Genomic DNA, 20,993 nt, shown 5'->3' with positions numbered 1-20,993 from the left:
CAGCATTCAAAATCTCCTTTTAATTTGTATATGTACTCCATAAACATTATTACAAAACTCAGCAAGTTACCAATAGTACATTTCACCATACAGGCTTGTTCACAAATATTCAAAACCTTTGCAACAGATACAACATAAAATAATACAAGAATAATTTACATGAAAATCTATAAAACAGCGAATAGTTCACAATTTTTGTCTTTTCCTTTTTGCCTATAAGTGTTTTCCACGGTAACACAACACTCTCACAACAAGATAAGTTTCCTCTTACAAAACTTGCAACAAAATGTAGTCTTTTTAAATTTATTTTCATTTTTTCTTTCTTAATATTTTGGTTTTTAAAACCAAAAGCTTGTCATTATACATCCTTTTCACTGCCCGCAGAGGCACAAAAAAGGTTACTCACACACGCACACACACATACTAATACTTCACTGCACTTTCTAAGAAAAATATACACTTACAAAATATCTTACAAATTGGCACAGAGAAAAATATACAATATTTTTTGTGATGTCGAGAGTTAATTAAGAATCCCTCTGGTTTCAACTCTAGACAATATTTATAAAGCTCAATAATTTCTCCAACAAAAAGGCAAAAGCAATTCCAGTTAATGACAAAGAACTGTTGTGAAAACATCGAACAGAACCATCTATTGTACATTCATAAAGAGAGGAGTAGGGTTTCATTTAGTATAATCCTTGTCATAATTTCTGCGCAAATACAGTTACCCTCTTAGCACCAGTAGGAGGAGGCAGCTTAACAGTGGCACGTTGTAAAAATCTTGAAGTACATTCAGTTGACAACAGGCAGAAATGAGAGAAGGCAGGCTAGAAGGGCGAGCGGCCCATGTGCAGTTTCCTCATCAGCATCATTCTGCTGCGAAACATGGCTAGCTGGAGGCAGAAGGGGACGAATGGAGTGAAATCTTTCGAAGGTAAAAGCTATAGGTAAGGCATTACTTTACCTGAGATATCCTCCTAGAGTGATTGTTTTAAATCAGAGGTGTCATATATTCATCTATGTGTGGTAAATGCCAATGGATTCAGTGCTTTTCAAAGGACAAATTTGGTTTCAAAGGTATTCCAGCTACAGTTTTTAAATTTGTGACAGAACCTAGGGGGCACTAATGTGCCGCTAATAAAACCTACCCAGGCACTTTGGAAATACATACCTCTAACATTTCTGCAAAATTACAAAAAAAAACAACCAATGTGTACGAATTGCTGCAGTTTTCAGTTGAATTTAACACTAGAGGCAGTAAAACTCAGACGACTTCGTACAAATGATCGCAAATTATAACATATTATTGTTATGACCTCAAAACTATTCTAATATGCTTAGAGATTTGAAAAATGACACTTTTGTACGTTAGCATTACAAATACAGTTTCATGTGCATGGTTTTCTAACAGAAGTAAGTTTGCTCGGTAGCTCACCCGATACGGCATTGCACTTGTTTGGTGAAGCGCTCCGATGGTAATCCTGTGAAACTAACAGCTCAAACCCCGATAAAAAAAAGGTAAAATAGCATAGTTAGCACGGTTAGATTTGATTTGGTTTGGGAACATGACAGAGCATTAACCCTTAAGCAGTACAACTTGGACATTTGAATTCTGATATGTATCTGCCGCACAATATACCTGAAGCAAAAACGGTACAATATGTGCCTGTACCAATGCAAAAAAAAATAAAAATAAAAAATGGCCATCATACATTGAGCAAGCATTTAAGCGCCACTCACTGGACATTTCAGTTTCAAAATTCTGCGAAACATGGAATAAGGTACATAATAGTGGCATTGCAGAAACATCATCGTAAGCACATATTTCCAATGAGCCTGGGTCGAGTAAAATGAATGAAACAAAATATAGCATGTTCACCAAAACAGAGTGAACCAAAAAAACTTAAAATATAATTAAAATAAATATATATTGTTGTTGTCAGGTGTAATTGTTCGCACAGGATACTACTTGACTATTTATGGAAAACAGGAAGGGAAATGTGTAAAAGTGGGCTTAAGCAAAAGAGACATTCTGTAGTTTCTGAACCATCAAAAATAATCCATTCAACAAATATGTAATATATTAAACATCATGTTCACAGTTCCTGTTACAGTAGATTGTGTAATAATTGCTTGTCGACTGATACCAGACAGATAGCATCCTCAATTAACATTATCTGTGTCCAACTTCTTTGCTTCTCTTTGATTCTAAGTGGACGTTATGCTAAGGTACATTGAATTAGTTAAATATGGTGACAAGAATAATAAAACAATAATAAAAAAGGTTCAGAGTTGAGTTGTTTTGGAGTGGTTGTACCACTGTCAGCTGCAGGTGCTCTTCAAACGATAGGGTCCCCAAGGAAAACAAAACTACAGACAAAAAACTAGTCTTGAAGGAGGACAGCCAGCATTCATCAGGATCGTAAATGAAACAGCCAGTGTTCATACAGATTAGAAATGTGTACAGAAAGTTTACATTTGGCACACGGATAGATTTCATGTTTTGCTTTAAACAGCGCATTTCTGTACAGTGATACTGAATAATAATAATAATAATAATAATATGATAATCTGTTAGTAGTAATATTACAGTATTCCTGTCAATAATCATTCAATACCGTTATTATTATTATCATCATTATTTAAACTAAAGTATAAAAAACAATGCAAAAATGAAGCGTTTTGAGATTTCCATGGCATAGAAATATCCCTCTAAGACAATTTCCAGTACAACTCCTGTAAAAAGCATAGTAGATAAGAGAAAATCATAAGTACACTCCAACAGTAAGAAATTAGAACAACATTTATCTGATATGTCTTCCCACTGTGTGCTGTTAATGTTTAGAGATGTTGTTATCCTAGACAAGGGGCTGAGCATAGGAAAAGGGTAAAAAGAGATGAGGGCATCTGTTTCAGCATACATAGCCAAATGGGGAGCTTGTTTCACACAAATACATTTTATAATAGCTACATGTTTGAAGAGAGAAATATAATTATATAAGGGCAGCAAGATTCACTGAGAAAGGAACCAAAAAAAGGTCCAAAAACAGAATTTGCACTTAAAGTGTTTTGTTTTTTTCAGACAAAAACTAATCAGCAACTGTGAGGGAAAAACAAAACAGCAAAAACAAGAATGCAGAAGAAAAATGCAGCCATGGTCATTTAAAATCTCAATCAAGCCTTGCACAATCAATCAATAGGTAGTCTGCGAGTACAAGAAGTTTCTCATGCAAGATATCAATATCCTCTTCGGGGGCAATAACAAAGAGGGGGTAGTAAAGGATAACGTAATTCCATGCATCTCTGGTCTTGAGTCAGTGTAGGTATGTCAAGAAATGAGGAGGAAGTGGGAAAGTGAGGAACGTGCATCAGCAGCTAGATATAAAATATTACCTCAGTTTCTCAAAAGATGCCATTGACGATATGTCCTTATTTGGCTCTCGTTCAGGTCGCGTGCCCTTTAGATTTTCAATCCGAGGGAATTTTGCACTGGTTTTGTGACGGTACATCTTTTTGTGCGCTGGCCCATTTATAGCAGGAACAACAAGGTTAGGCTTGTCAAACATGTTGCAGCCCAAAGCCAACTGAGGGAAAAAAGGCAAGGAGGCATTGAACTTTGCCTGGTTTTTGCCACCTTTTGTCCCACCTTTTCTGCCCTTTGTGCCCCCAGTAGCCAAATTTCCTTTCTTCTTGGGGTCAGATGAAGTTCCTGCTAGGATTTTGAGAGTCTTTAACTTAAGGCTGTTAGCGTCTGAGGGCAGACAGATATTTGTTGCAGGGCCCCATATTGGCTCAACAGAGGCCATCATGAATCTCTGTACTTCGGCCATTCCTGAGACAATATTTGACAAGATGTTGGATGGCTCTTCAAACTCTCGCTGGTCATCGTGGACTTGACTTTTGCTCTCTGAAATACCTATTCCTGTCCATTCCTCTGATCCGCTGTCCTTCAGCAAATGAGCAATGCTCTCAGTCTGGCCTTTACCACCTTTCTCATCCAGTAAGGCCTTTAACTTTTTAGATACTCGTGAAGTCTGACGTGGAATTTTGCCCTTCTCTGTTTTAGGAGCTCTTGGTGCTTTGCTTTTTTTGGTACCCTGTCCTGCAGTTTGTTTGTTGCTATTTTTCCTCTTTGCCTTAGTCCCCTTGATTGCACTCATCAATTCACCATCAAAGTCAGCTAGATTTTTCTCTTTTGTCCCAAGGCTTAAGTTGTCTTCACTGTTAAAAACGTGTAATTGAAAATCATGCCCATCCACTGAATATCTAGCCAAATCTTGCTGCTCGATCATTTTGCAGTTCCACTCCACGTCCTTGGTGCATGGCATCTTAGCCCCATCCTGGACGTCAGCAGCCTTCCCAGCTATCTTCATTTCACGGCCCATAACTTGAGGGGATAAATTAGGCGTCTCTGGGGGAGAGAGCTCTGACAATGATGTGTGTCTGAATTTATCCGGAGTGAAGTTGGAGATATCCAGCAAGTCTGTAGACTCCCTCAGGGGTGTGATTGCATCAATACTCTGCTGAATCACCAGTTTGGGACTGCAGTGGGCCAGAAAGTTCTCGTTCACATCATCCTCGCCATCCTTCTCGCAGGACTTAAGACTCAGAGAGCTGTAATTGCTAGAAGTAGCTGACAGCGAGCCAACTGAGTCGAAACTGATGAGTCGGCCGTTGTCTGTGTGCAGTGTGGCTCTTTGAAACTGTGGCTGCCCCTGACATGCCTGAAACTGAGCGTCAGAAGGCAACGGCTGCTCAGTCATGTAATTCTTTTCATAAAGCATCCTGTTGCCCTCCATACTCAGCTGGTTGTAGCCTGACATGGTCAGACTCTCAGACAACGGCATAGCCATCTCTCTAGTGAAGCTGCTGGGCTGGATCACAGGCTCAGCAATATCTGCAGCGGCGAACTGCTGGTTGGGACCAAGCTGGGGGTGCCACATCTGGGTTAGAGTCGGACAATTCTGGGGTGACTGCTGGAGCTCTGATTCTGATGGTGGAGAAAGGACACAGCTTTGCGCTAGCTGAATTGAGATGAATTGCTGCTTTTCCAAAGAGAGATCCAATGAGTGTTGGGTCTGCTGGGGGAAAAAGGGCATACCGGTGCTACCTGAAGAATCAGAGGCATCTAACAATGTTTGCAGGTAACCACCCGGGATAACGGAAACACTTGGGGCCACATTCTCAGACGATGCCTCTTTGTTAGGGGAGCAGGTTCTAGACACAAAAACACATTTGTCAGTTGCATTAGCCGTTTTTCTCTCACACAAATGGGGACTGTGTGCAGCTGGGCTGACGTTTGTATCTTCAGCACCTCCTACTGCGTCCATATTTTTCTGCAGCGAGCAAACGTCTGTCAGGTCTGTCACGCTCTCGCTATTCTCCGCAAGGTCTCTCATTTTCTTGCTCCTAATTCTGGCTTCACTTCTAAATTTCTGTATTCTGAATATTTTATTCCCTATTCTCCTTTCCTCTCTCTCTTGTGATCTGCTCTTCCGGGCTGCAGTGTGTATGATGTCATTTGGGTCTAATGTTCTTGCACAGCTGGTGGCTATTGTTAATGGCATTCCCATGGAGACAGTTTCATCTGTAGAAGCAACCTCCTGCCTGGGATCAGAGGCAAATAGGCCCTGCCTGTTGGGTGATTGCTCCACAGTTTGAATCCTCTGAATTCTGAGCCTGTGTGCTAGCTTGTGTTTCCTTTTGGGGGGATTGGAACTGAAGGCATGGTGGTGAGAATTGTGTTTATCTCCTGCTGCAAGCTTAAGCTGTTCCTCTCTTTCTCTTTGTTTCTCCAGCCAGAAATCTTTCAGAGGTGCGAGCTTCTCATATTTGTTGACTGTATCCTCATTTAAGATTACAGTAGTGTCGTCTGAATCAATTCTGCCCAGCTTCACAGCCATGCATTTATCTCCTTTGAACCTGTTCACAATAATGTATTTGATTATTACAGGTGGATCCTTGCGAGAGTATTTTCGTCTCTTTTTAGGGCACCAGTCAAGATCCTCTTCTTGCTTTGGACCGATCGGTGGTTTCTCTCGCTTTTCAACATTTCTTTCTCCTTCAGTGGACTCAACATAATACAAGTAGTCATCACTATACCTAACTTTTCTTTTAGCCCGCAATCCATAGTTCAGATGGTTGGAGCAGCTTGCGTTCTTTCGTGAGAACAAGTTTTTAGGCCGGTTGTCTTGGAAGGTGTCAAAAGAGGAAACGGTGGAGGAGCTGTCATTACTATACTCCCCTGAGTCATCAGCAGAGTTGCTTGAGTCAATTAAGTAGTTCATTTTAGGGCTGTAATCAGGTGTCTGCTCTACGGAGCAGTCATTTCCATCACCTTTGCTGTCACTTTGAAATCCAAGCTCCTCTGATTTAGGTGGTGGCTCATCTACAACTCGTTTTACCACACCAGCCTCTTTCTTGGTGCAGTTCACCAAGACACTTGGAAAAAAGTTGAACTGGGTTTCTTCCTGCAGAACATTGGTTTTCTCCCTCATGTTGTCCTGGAAGGACTCGTAGCGGATCTTTAACGAGCACACGTCGCTGCTCAGAGTGGAGTCATCATCGTCATCAAACATGTAATTGTCCACGTCCTCCTCAGAGAAGAGATTTACGGAGAGCTCGTTCTTGGAGCAGAGATCCAGCAGTTCCATCTTACTCTCGTTAATGAAGGACTCGAAGTAGCCCCAGTCCTGATTTGAATTCGTTAGCAAACCATCCTCTCCATTGGACTTGTCTAATAGCAAGCCCTCATACAGGTTTTTGGAGGCTGAATCATCAAAGTCTGTTTTCTCTGTTTCCTTCTTCTCAACAAGCTGAGTTTTGGGGACTGGAAAGTTTAAAAGCTGATCCGTGAGGAGCTGGTCCCCGTAACTTCCCGTCTCACTTGTGCTCATGCATTGCATGTTAATATCAGATATAGGGCAGGTGCTGTAGTCTCGGCTCATATCAGTCATTTTGAGGTTGATGCTGGTCTCTTCATTGGACATATCTTTGGTCTCAATGAAGCAGCTGGGACAGGTGTGACTCTGCTGAATCGAACAGTCCTGTGTGAGCCCAGGAATGCTTGCGGGTTCGATCATGGTGAAATGCCACTGGTTGCGTTTTTCTTGGTAAAGCCCAGGGGGCTCAAGCCCTTGGCAGCACAGGGTGTGAGGGATATTGTGTAGTTTGAGGACTCATCAGTCGGGTGATCCTGTAAAGGAGTTTGTGTTGACAGTGGCCGTGGTAGGTGGTGCTTCTTTAAGGCCAATTTAGCACTGAGGCAGAACAAGTCGTCTCTCTTTGTGCTCACTGCAGCAGCTCTGGAGGATGTGTGTAAGGCAGCATCTGCGACACCATTCAGCTTTAGATTAATCTTCAGATTATGTGAATCTAGGCAAAGAAAAACAAGCACAATATTAACAGCTTATAATTTTATTAAATACTACAGCCCAATATATACATACATGCGAACACACACACTCACATATACATATATAAGGCTTTTTTTTAGGGAAAACATTCACTGTTGTATCATGCAATGTATTAACAAAGTACATAGGATTTGCTTTTCCCCCCTTTTTAAAGTCAACAGTTAGGAATAAGAGAAAAAAAATAGCACTGTATTAGAGATATGAGGCTAGTTTATACAGAGAGACTGGTTTGCTTGTTTTGAATAATTAGTCTATAGCAGTTTAAGCAGAAAAAGCACAATCTCAAGGGAACAGGCAGACCAGTGTGTCTGAAACAAAATAACCACTACTATATCCACCTGCCTGTTTCAACATCGTCCAAGCTGTTAAATTAAAACAGATTTGAAATACTCATCTGCAGCATTCAGAACAAGGCTCTTTTGAAAAAGACCATTACAAAAATATGATTTTGAGCACTTTGTGCTCACTTGAGGTACAAATTATTAAGTTTGAAGTGTGCTTACCAAGACTCCTCCACCTGTAAAGGGCAAACTAGGTTTTTTTTTTCTCTCTCTAATAATACTTGTTTTGTTTACTATTGTGTAAACATATGCTTTTTTAATTTAATTATATATATATATATATATATATATTTTTTTTTGCAGTTTAGGGATTTCACGTTCCAATATACTTCTATTCTTTGGAAACAGGTTTACAAAGACCAGTTTGGACCTCAAAAAATGAGTAGACCTACTTGTAGATTTGAAAACTTAAATTTATCAAGGGCTCTTTATACAGCAGGCACCTAAAACATTGCTATACAGTGCTATAAAACATATGTAGAGCTGAGAAGTATTTATAAAAATAAAAAATAAAAACTTTTCATGACTTCTGATTTTGTTACCAGTTCTGGAACATCTGCATTCTTCTGTCGTTGCAGACTGAACACCGTATTGATAATATGTAATTTGTCATGGGGATCATCAATGCAGTGTTCTGTCTGTGTAACAAACTATGGTGTGTGATGTTCCTCGTCTCCCATCAACAAAACATCTGTTCTGTGCCATATATGCCACTTTTATTATTTTTTTTACATAAAGACAGCAAATCTGTGAAATGCAATAAATGTTGATGTATAAAGTGTTGAAAAATAAATAAATAAATAATAATAATAATTATAATAAATTTGATTTAATAAAGGCTGCTGATGCAGTAAATACAATAACAATTGTCTTTCAAGCATTGTTAATTTATGTTCCACAAAAGTACTAAATTGCTCATAAATAGAATCTTTGATGAATAGTTAAATTAAACTACAATCAGAACAACTAAAACTGGAATCAGCACATTCCTTGAATGTCTCGACATCTGATTACATCATGCAGGTGCAACTTGTAACTTTAAGGTGATATTTCTGTTTTATTTGAACCTTGAAATTCTATTTTAAATAATGATTAAATCGACAATCTGTTAATACAGATGATAGTAAGTTTGAAGCACATTTAGGTTAGCTGAGAAATTTCTTCTTTTTTATCAGTGCTGTTAACTTTTGAAATTCTATTAGAAACTATTAAAAAAAGTAATATGGAACAGATCAATAATATAATATAATATGGTATAATATAATATAATATAATATAACATAACATAACATAACATAACATAACATAAAAAGCAAATTTAAGCTCTTAGTTCTGTTATCAGGGGTGCACAAACGTTTTTTTTTTAACTATATAAAATAAAATAATTAATAATAGTAATAATAATATTATTGAATGTTATTTTGTTTTTATAAAATAATAAACTGTGATAATACTATTATATTTTACAATAAAAAGTGAGTATTAAATATTTTTTTACATACAGTTATACACCTGCGGACCACTTATGTGCACCCCTGTCTATTATATTATTTCAAGAAATGTTTCATATTCTACTCTATAGCAACACTAATTTTGTAGAACCGAACACTACAATTATTTCTCCTTCATTATAATACAATCACATGGCTATCACATGGCAGGAGTGTCATCTGAACATGCACAGCTTACAGACAGCACTGATCGTGATTATGTGCTGTACACTTGCATGGTGCTAATGAACTGGTTCTGACATCGGACGGAGAAGTTCATTTTCTCTCGTTATGAAAGGGATTTTACCATTCAACCAGCACGTATGAAGTATAAATGAGGAATCTCTGAGGATTTGCTGTGAATCATATGTGTGAAATGTTGTTATCCTCTTCTAGGATAATGTATCGGATCAGTTGGCAGCTGACTGGATCACATAAATCCACAGGGAAGTACAGGAGAGCATATGGTGTTTAGGCAGGTGACAGAGCCCTGGTGCACCTAACCTCTGCCAGACACGCTCAGCATCCTCTGCGTTGGATGTGTAGCGTTACATCTGGGGTTAACTTACACTAGAGAAGAGGGAAAAATATGCCCAAATGGGATTCCTGTTTACCGAAGCTTCAGCTCTTGTGTGCTGCATTATCTGCACATGTGGCCTTGAGCTCCACACATCCCTCAATAACTACATTACTGCAAGAGGAACACAGATGGTGAAACTGGATCATGAATATGATTATGAGCCAGTTTTGCTTTTCAAATATGAAAGCCACAGCCATCTTGGACATCTTTTGAGGAAGAAGGAAGGTCATTGTTGGTGAGATGTCTACTACTCTGACTGTCCGGGTCTACAATGACAGATTTGATGATGACACGATGGTAATTTGAGGTTAGCGATCCCTATAACGTGCACTCTGTCACAAAAACAGAAAGAGCCTTTTTCCAAGCTCTGATATCATTCTCTGCGTTACACAATGTTCAGAGTCAGAGACAACAGGTTTTTATCAGCCTTCTTGGAAAAAAACATATTTGCTGTCTGCTACAATAAGCCCTTTAAAGGATGAACTAGTTTCTAGACTTGACAAAGATATGCATGAGTTCTGTTTGCACATGATATCCTCGAGGCCAGTGGTTTAATGCTTTGTTTTCAGAGTTATGACTGTGAACTAATCGATTCTTATTACTTCTGAATGGAAGGGTGATCTTATTATTTGAGCATACTGAGAGCAAACTCATTAGATGTTAATGCATTTGCTCTACGCAGACTCAGAAAGCACTGCAGTACAGACCATCACTGCTAGACATCTACCACAAACGCTCAGCATCATCACAGAGCGTTCCTACTGGCCACCGTACAACCATTATCTCCTGACACGACATCGAACAGATCCAGAACCATCTTTCGCGTACGAAGCGACGTACGCCTCTTTCAGGGCAGGTTTGTAAATGAAGCCCCTAAAATACAACAAATGTTGATAATCAAATGCTAATATTATCTCATGACTGCCATAGAAACAAAAGGTGTCTGCTTTCTTTTTAGCTTTTTCTTTTAATCTTTCTTAATAGTTTCTTAAACCACAAGAAGGTTATAAGGAATTGAAGGTAAATGCACTAATTAAAGCACGATATGATTGTTTCCTCCTCTTCATAAAAGAGAGCAGATCACATATCACCAGCACATAGACAGCACATGTGATTTTGCCTAAATTATGCTGTGTAGCTAACATTAATTTAAATTCAAACTGCAATCTTTCTGATAAAACAGTAACTATGTATAAAAAAAGCTGATGTAAAAATAAAAAAATACAATTCTGGTTTGTTGGCTTGTTTGTATGGCTGCGCAATTTGGCAAACATTTTGTAATTATATATCTATATGGCTATGGTTTTAATAAATATTATATTATAAGAAAAGTACTATAATTTATACTAATGTATAATACATTATTATTATTATTAATTACTAAATAAAAACAATAAGTAGTATTACTATTGTAATATTTTACTGTTAAAAATAAAGATTTAATACAAATATTAATGTATAGTACAAAATGTGAATTTTTATTTTATATTACAAAAGGAAAATCACAATTCTAATATTTATGGCTGGTTTTAGTCTTTTTTTTTTAAAGTTAAACCATCAAACTTCTATTTTTCCCTTAAAGCTTATATTTTGTTGAAAATCACATCTCGTTATAAGTATGAGAAGACAGTCAGCACATGTTATGTTACATTAGCAACCCAAACTTTGAGCAGATGCAGAGACTGAGTTTGTGCGGAGCAGCATTTACTGTACGACTCTGCAAACACGGTTGGATCATGTGTAAATAAACACAGTGCCACGCTTGACTCTGAAACACACAGTGCTTGTTTATTTAATTAAATCACAGTCTTTTTCCACTCTCTCATCTCAATGCCGCACACAGGCACTTAAATACCCGAGGTGTGGAAAACAGCATCAGGACATCCATCAGCTCACAGACGCAAGTCCAGTGCTTAATGGTCTCTGGCATTTGTGAATGGAGGCAAAGGATCAATTTATCTGCACCGGATGTAGGTAATGAGAGCAAAGGAAATGCTGGATGGTTTATTGGCCCTCTATTAAAACCACTAGCTCAATGAAGCTGTTTTTCAGCCTTCTTTCAGCACTTATCTGTGTGATTGTGAAAGTGTGGCCGCTTGAGCTCCGGGAACTGAGAGGAGTGTGCTTATGATAATGTTTTTTCTTATCAAACAACATGTGAAAAAGCAGAAACGTATACTGCTAGAGCTGCATGATAAATCATGTTTTAGTTGTGATGTTTTGATTTATTAAGCATAATCATCTGCGATATTTGCCACTTTACAAACTGTTACGTCACACGCAGTAACATCCCTAATCAGCCAAGACTCAGATGTCATGCCTACAAGACACCCACATTACCTCCACTGACCGTCTGAGGCATACGGCTCACCAAACTCAACACAGACTCTTTCTCCATCCAGTATCCTCTGTAGGGTGAGTTTATCTGTCTGCCTGGAAACGAACGCGTGTTTATGAGACACCGCGTTAATGTTGCGACATCTGATGATGAAATAATCACTGGATTTGCCAAATTTGAAAAGATGTTAAAGGGAGAGTTTGCACAAATTTGCTGTTAATTTACTCACCCTCAGTCCTTTTTTATTCAACAGTAAAGAAGATTATGTTAAAAAAAAGCATATACAGGTGCACACTGATCCCTGTTTTTTTGGTTTGACGCTGAGTTAAAAACTGGCCGGGTCAATAAGATTGGCGCTTCTGTTCACGTGCCCGAAGCTGCTGAAGTTACAGTAAAACACGACTCGGTGGCCCTCAAGCACAAAACCCTCTTGTAGACCAAACTTGATATCCAGTAATACTAGACTTCATACTCAGCGAAAATCGTTTGGGAATGAACACAAAAGATGCGTTGAAAAACGTTGCCAAAATGTGCGCACGATTATTGCATGTGTGAACTTGAAAGAGCTTGAACGAGAGGGCAGAATTAATGTTTTTATGGTTTTTCATTGTTTATCTAAAATGGTGAGTTGAAAAAAAGTTAAACTAATTCATCAAACTGTGGTTGCATGATTAGTGATGAACACGGAGAGAAAACAAAACCAAACACAAATAAGAAACCATTTCTGCTGAACAGATCAAGGACTAATGATTTCTCCCTTTCAAGCTAATTGTAACCAAGACATTTACAGTTTGAACTAAAAAGCTGCAAGGCAAGATGTAAGTAAAGAACCAGAGCTTCCATCGCCACGGCAACTGCATGCAACAATCTACTATTTTAGGCTCAATTTAACACCCATAGTACAGTTGTTAACCCCTAGAAACTTTGTATGTATATATAGCGCTCAATATATTTGTTTATGGTAATTACTTCAAGCCGTCACGATTTATTCACTGCAGGCAAAAGGAACTGAGCGAGATGACTTTTCAAACGTAAACAACTCACACGAAAGATGTTAAGTGGAGTAATAATATTTTATGGTGCAGAATGACGGTGTAAAATCACTGCTATAACAAAAAGAATCAGGACCTATAAGTGTACAAGTAGTGTTAAAAAGCATAGAGCAGATCTGGTCAACTACAGGTGCTGGTCATATAATTAGAATATCATCAAAAGGTTGGTTTATTTCACTAATTCCGTTCAAAAAGTGAAACTTGTATATTATATTCATTCATTACACACAGACTGATATATAAAAAAAAAATATATATTTTAATTTTGATGTTTACTACTGACAACTAAGGAAAATCCCAAATTCAGTATCAGAAAATTAGAATATTGTGAAAAGGTTCAATATTGAAGACACCTGGTGCCACACTCTAATCAGCTAATTAACTCAAAACACCTGCAAAGCCTTTAAATGGTCTCTCAGTCTAGTTCTGTAGACTACACAATCATGGGGAAGACTGCTGACTTCACAGTTGTCCAAAAGACGACCATTGACACATTGCACAAGGAGGGTAAGACACAAAAGGTCATTGCAAAAGAGGCTGGCTGTTCACAGAGCTCTGTGTCCAAGCACATTAATAGAGAGGAGAAGGGAAGGAAAAGATGTGGTTGAAAAAAAAGTGTATAAGCAATAGAGATAACCACACCCTGGAGATGATTGTGAAACAAAACCCGTTCAAAAATGTGGGGGAGATTCACAAAGAGTGGACTGTAGCTGGAGTCAGTGCTTCAAGAACCACTACACACAGACGTATGCAAGACATGGGTTTCAGCTTCACATTCCTTGTGTCAAGCTACTCTTCAACAACAGACAGCGTCAGAAGAGTCTCGCTTCAAACTGGACTGGACTGCTGCAGAGTGATCCACAGTTATGTTCTCTGATGAAAGAAAATTTTGCATTTCCTTTGGATATCAGGGTCCCAGAGTCTGGAGAAAGAGAGGAGAGGCACACAATCCACGTTGCTTGAGCTCCAGTGTAAAGTTTCCACAGTCAGTGATGGTTTGGGGTGCCATGTCATCTGCTGGTGTTGGTCCACTGTGTTTTCTGAGGTCCAAGGTCAACACAGCTTCCTGCTGCTGACCAACTTTATGGAGATGCAGATTTCATTTTCCAACAGGACTTGGCATCTGCACACAGTGCCAAAGCTACCAGTACCTGGTTTAAGGACCATGGTATCCCTGTTCTTAATTGGCCAGCAAACTCGCCTGACCTTAACCCCATAAAAAATCTAACTAAGCCCCAAATAAGTATTTAGTGCTGTGCATGCTCATACTTTTTAGTTGGCCAAGATTTCTAAAAATCCTTTCTTTGTATTGGTCTTATAATGTATGTTATGATACTGAATTTGGGATTTTCCTTAGTTGTCAGTTATAATCATCAAAATTAAAATAAATAAACATTTCATTTGAAATATATCAGTCTGTGTGTAATGAATGAATATAATATACAAGTTTCACTTTTTGGATGGAATTAGTGAAATAAATCAACTTTTTGATGATATTATAATTATATTACCAGCACCTGTACATGCCTGCAGTATAGGACAAGGCCTACATAGGCAGCATCCTTACTATACTGAACATCGGTGATTAGGAACACACTACGTAGGTAACCACTCACTTCACATTAATAACTGCCAAATAAAACAGTTACCGGATTTAACACATAAACCAGTAACCCCTCAATTGTCTTGTCAAACTTCAATATTAAAAAAAGTCCCAAAACAAATTACTTGTTTCACTTAAATCACATTTGAGGTCCTGAGCTGGGATGAGAGTTATGACCAAAATCTTATTTCACAATATGAGTAGTTTTATTTGATGATAATGATACACAGTGCAGTCCACTAGTATTGGCACTCCTGGTAAATGTGAGCAAAGGCAGCTGTGAAAATAAATCTGTTTATCTTTTTGATCTTTCATTAAAAGAAATAAAAATCACAAAATTCTAACCTTTCATTGAAGTAAAACAACTGAAAGTGAGGGGAAACTCACATTATGATTTTTGCTATAAACAATGTGAGATGCGGTTAGTGGAACAGAGATAAAACACGAGGCTGTTGTTGTGTTGCACTACTGAGTCAAAGCTGTGAATCTGTGTGCTGTGCATCTGAGAGCTGGAGGCAGGCGGACAGGAAGGCTTGAATTAACCATCTGTTCTCATATACCTCTCATTATTCCTCTGCTGACAATCGCTGCTTCCACTGCCTCTACACTGCATCTTAAAACACTTCACATGATTTATTACAACTGAATTAGTCCATTGTTCCTCAGACGGGCAATAAAATTAATGGTTTGAGAACTAAATGGTACATTTTCCCCCAAATTTCCAATCATTTTCAATATTGTGTAAGGTTAATGTTCTTATATGAAAAAATGTAATGAAAATTTGACAATTTTAGGATGGACAAATAAGCATATTATTTTCAATACTATAATGCAATAAATCTCAATACTGTACTGTTAAATAAATTAATAAAAACAACAAATAACAGTATTTATACATTATGGTAATATTTTATATACTGCTTTTTTGTCGATTTAAACGGAATTAAATTCTGTGTGTTACAAATAAAAAAATACTGTAGTGTTGCTATTGTAGTAATACTGAAGATCCAGCAAAATAAATAAATAAATAATAATAATATAAAAAAAATTTGAAAATATCTGGACACAATACAGTAATCCAGCTTGCCATAAAAACAGCATGCATGGTTATTATAAAACATTTGAAGTTTTAGGTTGTTTTGAGCACGTCAGACTGCAGAACACTGCTGACATCTCATATCAGTTCACTCCTGGAATAAAAGAGCACCTAATTGCAATCACTACATGACATAAAGACTGCATAATTATATTTCTTTCAAAGTTTATATATGACATTATTGATAAAACATTGTGTAGAAAGATTCTGACAAGCAGTTATAGAGTATTTAAGGAACTGACACATGCACTAACAATACGTTTAAATTGGCCACCACGTGCATTCACTAAAAATGCACAGAAACCACGAGAGCTTGGTGAATGGTGCCCGCACTTAGATCTGTATTTGTCTGTTTAGCTGTTGTGCGGATCAGATTGTTCTTCACATCTCCTATAAAAAGCCTCCTGCTTCACAGAGATTTCTCCGGCTGAAGCGACACCTCGGGGGCCGACGCACTCGCATCGGTCATCTTCCTCTCACTCTCTCTGCTGAGGAGATCCAGTGAGGTGTTAAACGCTGAATAGGTGTCTAAAGGTCATATCGTCGAAGCTGTCACTATCCCAGAGGGCTGCAGTCATGGACTTAATGAGCCAAATCCTGCCGTATTTACTTAATGGAGGCCTGGCACATTGGCCATATGGGCCTGTAGTCGAACCGCTGTAGCGAAAAATGCACTAATTGACAAAAACCACAGCTAGTAGAGCAAAAACAAGATAGATAGTACAACGACATCTGTGTGAGAAAAGGTCAGCTCTCTGGAACGCAGATATCATACAAACGGCCCTCGTGTTTGTTTGAGGGAATGTAAATAAGCGATGGGGAAATTAAACAGCAGTGATCAGTAATGTAATGTCACACAACACACACTACTGCTCAATGTCATCAGTCTTGTTTTATTATTTCTGCTCGCCCTTTAAAACATTATCTGCTGAGTAACAGTGGCTTTTTATTAGGGGTGTCAACTAGGGCCTGCTTTTGCGAAAAATGTTATTGTGATAAAAAAAAATAAAAAATTGTGACAGCAGTTTAAAATGTGTTTCAAATAAAAATATGTACTGTGCTTGTATATAATGTTGCACAATTTTGTGATTATATATCAATAGGATATTAAATTGAACATATATGGCATATTAAATATGGTCGAATATCATATTGCAAAAATCACTACAATATTTCATAATCAAAAGCAAAAAAAAAAAAAAAAACTAAATAATAATTTTGTGACGGAAAATGCATCCAAAAATGCATCTTTTTGGTAGAGTGCTTAACAAAATCATAGGAACTTCAATTTTGTGCTGTCAACTTCAAATTTGGAACATGTTAGATATATAGCTTTGACCTTAGATTCCAGAATATTGATTTTATATAAAATTAGCTAATACATATATATATAATAATATATATATTATTATTATTATTATTACAGTACATTTTCATTACAATATACATTTTTTTACACTTTCAATTTTTAAATGACCTAATCTGCTGATTATTTTCTTTAAAAGAGACCAAACTAGTTTTTATTTATGTTGTTGATAATTTTGATGATTATTTATTTATGGTTTATTTTGATTATCAATATGCATTAATAATACATAACAACGTGTAAAATGTATCAGATTTAGCCAGATTGGTTCATTTTCATCTACGAATGGTCATGATCATGATTCGATACTGACCATGTTTTCAGCATTGTAGAGAAAGTAGCTGTAAGATATTTTAATTACTTCAGCTCCAATGGAAGTCTATTCCAGTCATGTGTCTCTAAAAGCAAATGATAACTGTCCAGAGGTACTTCTTCTCAATGATATTACAGTTATCTCTTATACCAGCTCTTTAATACTGTCCTGTTATTTGATGCATATCATCTTAAAAAAAATGGTGGATCAAAATCATGGAATTCATAAACTAAACTTCATGAAAGAAAGCGGAGAATCTATTATTATAGATTACAGATATTGCATTCCAAAGCGTTGTTAAATTAGAAACGTTTAAATTAAGATTTTCATGTCTCTGTTAAAAAAAGATTGGTGACAGTTAAGAGGTTCATTAAATCACAGCCTTTGCTTTCTTTTTTTTTTTTTGTTTTTTTTGCTAATAGCACAGTCCTTACTACTATTGCTCATAGATTCAGAGACAAACTTTACGTTTGCTGTACCTTTGTGCTATATAAGTGAATTATGTGTCAAATCATGCAACACGATGAGTAGAAGCGTGCTGTTAATTTCTTAAATTTCTTTGTATAAGACTTCTACAAAGCTTGAGCAGGAGATGCATCTTCAGACAAGAACCTAAGGTGGCTCTTTTTTACATTGGTCTTTCACACATATTTGTATGCCTGGAAAAAAAGGAATGGTGATTGTTTGCACAGAAAAGCAATGGAAATGTAGCAAAAATAAATGAAAAAAGCTTGTTCATTGTCAACGGCCCCTGAGAAACCTTGCTTAGCATCATGCTAATAAACACTCAGGACAATTAGCATTTGCATTGCATTCCCAGACCATCAGTTTTACAAAAGGCATGCATCACTCTTGGTAAAATGTAAAAGCACTGCTATGTTTTGGAGTGCAATTATCAATAAAACTGAGACGAGACATGTTGATCTAGAGCACAGCTTTGTCATTTAGCCATGTTTTAGCTTTATGTGCAATGCCAGACTGTATAGATTAGACAATAAGTTGTTATATTAATTAGGCTCAGATAAATCAGACTGACTGGACAGTAGGGTTCAGGGTGTGTTCTCCAGGGACTGTCCTTGTGTCAGGTCTGAAAGCTTGAGGAAGTGATGAAATCCACTCTGAAATATTTCTCCGTCAATCATCCCAATCAGCTCTGTTCATAATTGTCCATCAGGATGTGGCCTGAGAATCGAATCCATCATCTTGTCTCTAGAGACAAAGGTTCTTCATTAATCTGGTGCTCTTTTCGATCTGGCAGAACCCTTGACTAATTCAGCCTTTTGTTATGAATCTGCTTGACTGATGCATTATGGTCCAGAAGTGCATTCTCATCCTGTCTTGCTCAATCTTTTCCTTTTATCTTTTTAGCTGCTCTGTTGCTCAAAGCGTTTTAAAATCCATTTCAGAACAGAAAATTATAACTGGAAACAGCAGAAGGAAGAGCCGAATGAAATCATTTCCTGTGATTTGCAGTCTTTGGCCAGACACACACAGCAGTAATATGTAAACGCAAATACCTCGCCAACATTTTACATATTAAGATTAGCATCTCAGTCCTCAAGGGTGCAATAGACTTCCCAACAAACAGTTGTGCCATTAAAATGAATATGTACTTGCAATGCATTAAAAGTTGCTTTCCATTTTCCAACACAACAATTAATGAAACTTAACGTAACTATTATGTGAATAATACAACGACTTTCAAATTATAATCTGACACATCAAGTACAGTAACCCACACAACAAATATTTAATTTTCAAACAAAATACATGTTTCTTTTATTATTCTATTAATACATAATGACAGTAATTTCCTTGATCTCCAACAGAAAGTACTGGAGTGCAATTGAACTTTTAGCAGTAAACAGGAATCTGAACATAAGAGTTTATGAAGGCTAAATAAAATGACTTGGTCGATGCGTGCATTTATGTGTCTCTATATGCATCTGCATTTACTTGATTTGTAAGTATTTATAACTTAATTACATACAGTATGTAATGTAAAAAAAAAACTATTGTGGGTAAAAGTGAGCTACTTACTATACTTCTATATTTGTAATATCTTCAGAAGAAACACTACAATGAGAGGTGAAGAAACCACTGATTGCCATGAAAGGTAAATAAAATGTGTTATTTTATAAAAAATAAAATACAAAAACAGTAATTAATGCTTAATCCTGACATTTGCAATCTGTGGCTCTTTCAATCAGAGCTCTGTACTGATTAACACACATATTAGAGTTGCTAATTAAAGAAATAGGCATTTTAATAAGCCCTGGTGAAAACCCCACGTGTGCTGGAGGAGCTCTGTCTGCAGGCTGCCAATTAGAGCTCGCCGCATCTGAAGTGTGACTGGAATAACAACAATCCTCCAAATGGCATATTTCATCCCGCTCTCCTCCGCGTGGCTCGGGGTCCAGAACGCAGCCGTGGAAATTTTGGTGCAAGGAGGCTCCCTGGCAACACTGGAGCAGCGAGAGAGAGCGGATGAGTGACACGCTCTCTCATATCTGCACTCCAGGGAAATAACCCCATAATCCAGCATGCACTATTACATCGACAGCCAATAGTCTTCATCCCCCCTCCTTACGATTCAAATATCAGGGAGAGTAAGGAAGCGGGGTGACGGAGCAGTGGCTACATGCGAGATGTTAACGGAGCTCAGAGGACATCTGTCGCCTCAGTGTTTACCTGCTGCTGCTGACACGGCCCTCACAACCTTTTGTTTTTTCCTCGCCGCACTTCTAGCGCTCCACTCCTGGCTTCCCTCATTATCTTTTGAACTCTTTGAAAGTGACAAGGAGAAACCGGAAAGGCATGGCTGGTGCGTGGGCGGCTCTGCCAGTCTGTCACCCAAACATCCACACATTCAATATCAGACTATGGAGAAACACAAAGAAATGATCACAAACAAAAAATGTGCGTAACGTAGGAGCTGCCCGACTACTAATTTCTGCTGGTTGGTTTACTTGTCCTGAGTTAGTACCTGAGTACTCCAGGTTTATGTTACCTTTTTAAAAAAAAAGACATGAATAAGAAGAGTTTGTGTCAACAACCAACTAGGTTTCAGTTGCAAATAGTTTTGTAGATTATACGTCTATTAATTCAAAACTGGCGGGTTTGAGAACAGAAAAAAAATCTATTTAATTTTGCATTCAGCAAATACATTTTGTTGTCTACTCTGGACGTGATGCAACAATTAAAAATAATTTGATCCTTGTGTCAGTAAGTCATAAATAGAACGAGGAATCAGTTTACTGTCAGGGATTTGTCAGGCATCCAGTGCAGACAGTCAGCGTCACTGTTTATAACGGGTTATATCAGTATTTTGTCGTGTTGTGTCGCACTGCGCTGCTCAAGTCCGGTGTAGACAGGGTGTATTTAACTTTATTATTT

General features: G+C 37.6%; 1 protein-coding gene across 1 annotated transcript in view; it reads right to left on the bottom strand.

Annotated features, from left to right (window-relative positions):
- The window catches only part of nexmifb (neurite extension and migration factor b), a 50,013-nt gene continuing 29,020 nt past the window's right edge, over positions 1 to 20,993 (bottom strand). Inside the window, exon 2 of the mRNA XM_052573702.1 lies at positions 1 to 7,377. Coding sequence (XP_052429662.1) covers positions 3,393 to 7,085 — 3,693 coding nt within the window. The 5' untranslated portion in view covers positions 7,086 to 7,377 and the 3' untranslated portion in view covers positions 1 to 3,392. The remainder of the gene's footprint in view (positions 7,378 to 20,993) is intronic.

This window comes from Carassius gibelio, chromosome B14, assembly GCF_023724105.1.
Source record: "Carassius gibelio isolate Cgi1373 ecotype wild population from Czech Republic chromosome B14, carGib1.2-hapl.c, whole genome shotgun sequence".
Lineage (NCBI taxonomy): Eukaryota > Metazoa > Chordata > Actinopteri > Cypriniformes > Cyprinidae > Carassius > Carassius gibelio.
The sequence above is the reverse complement of the archived record's forward strand: the minus strand, read 5'-3'. Positions and strand labels throughout refer to the sequence as shown.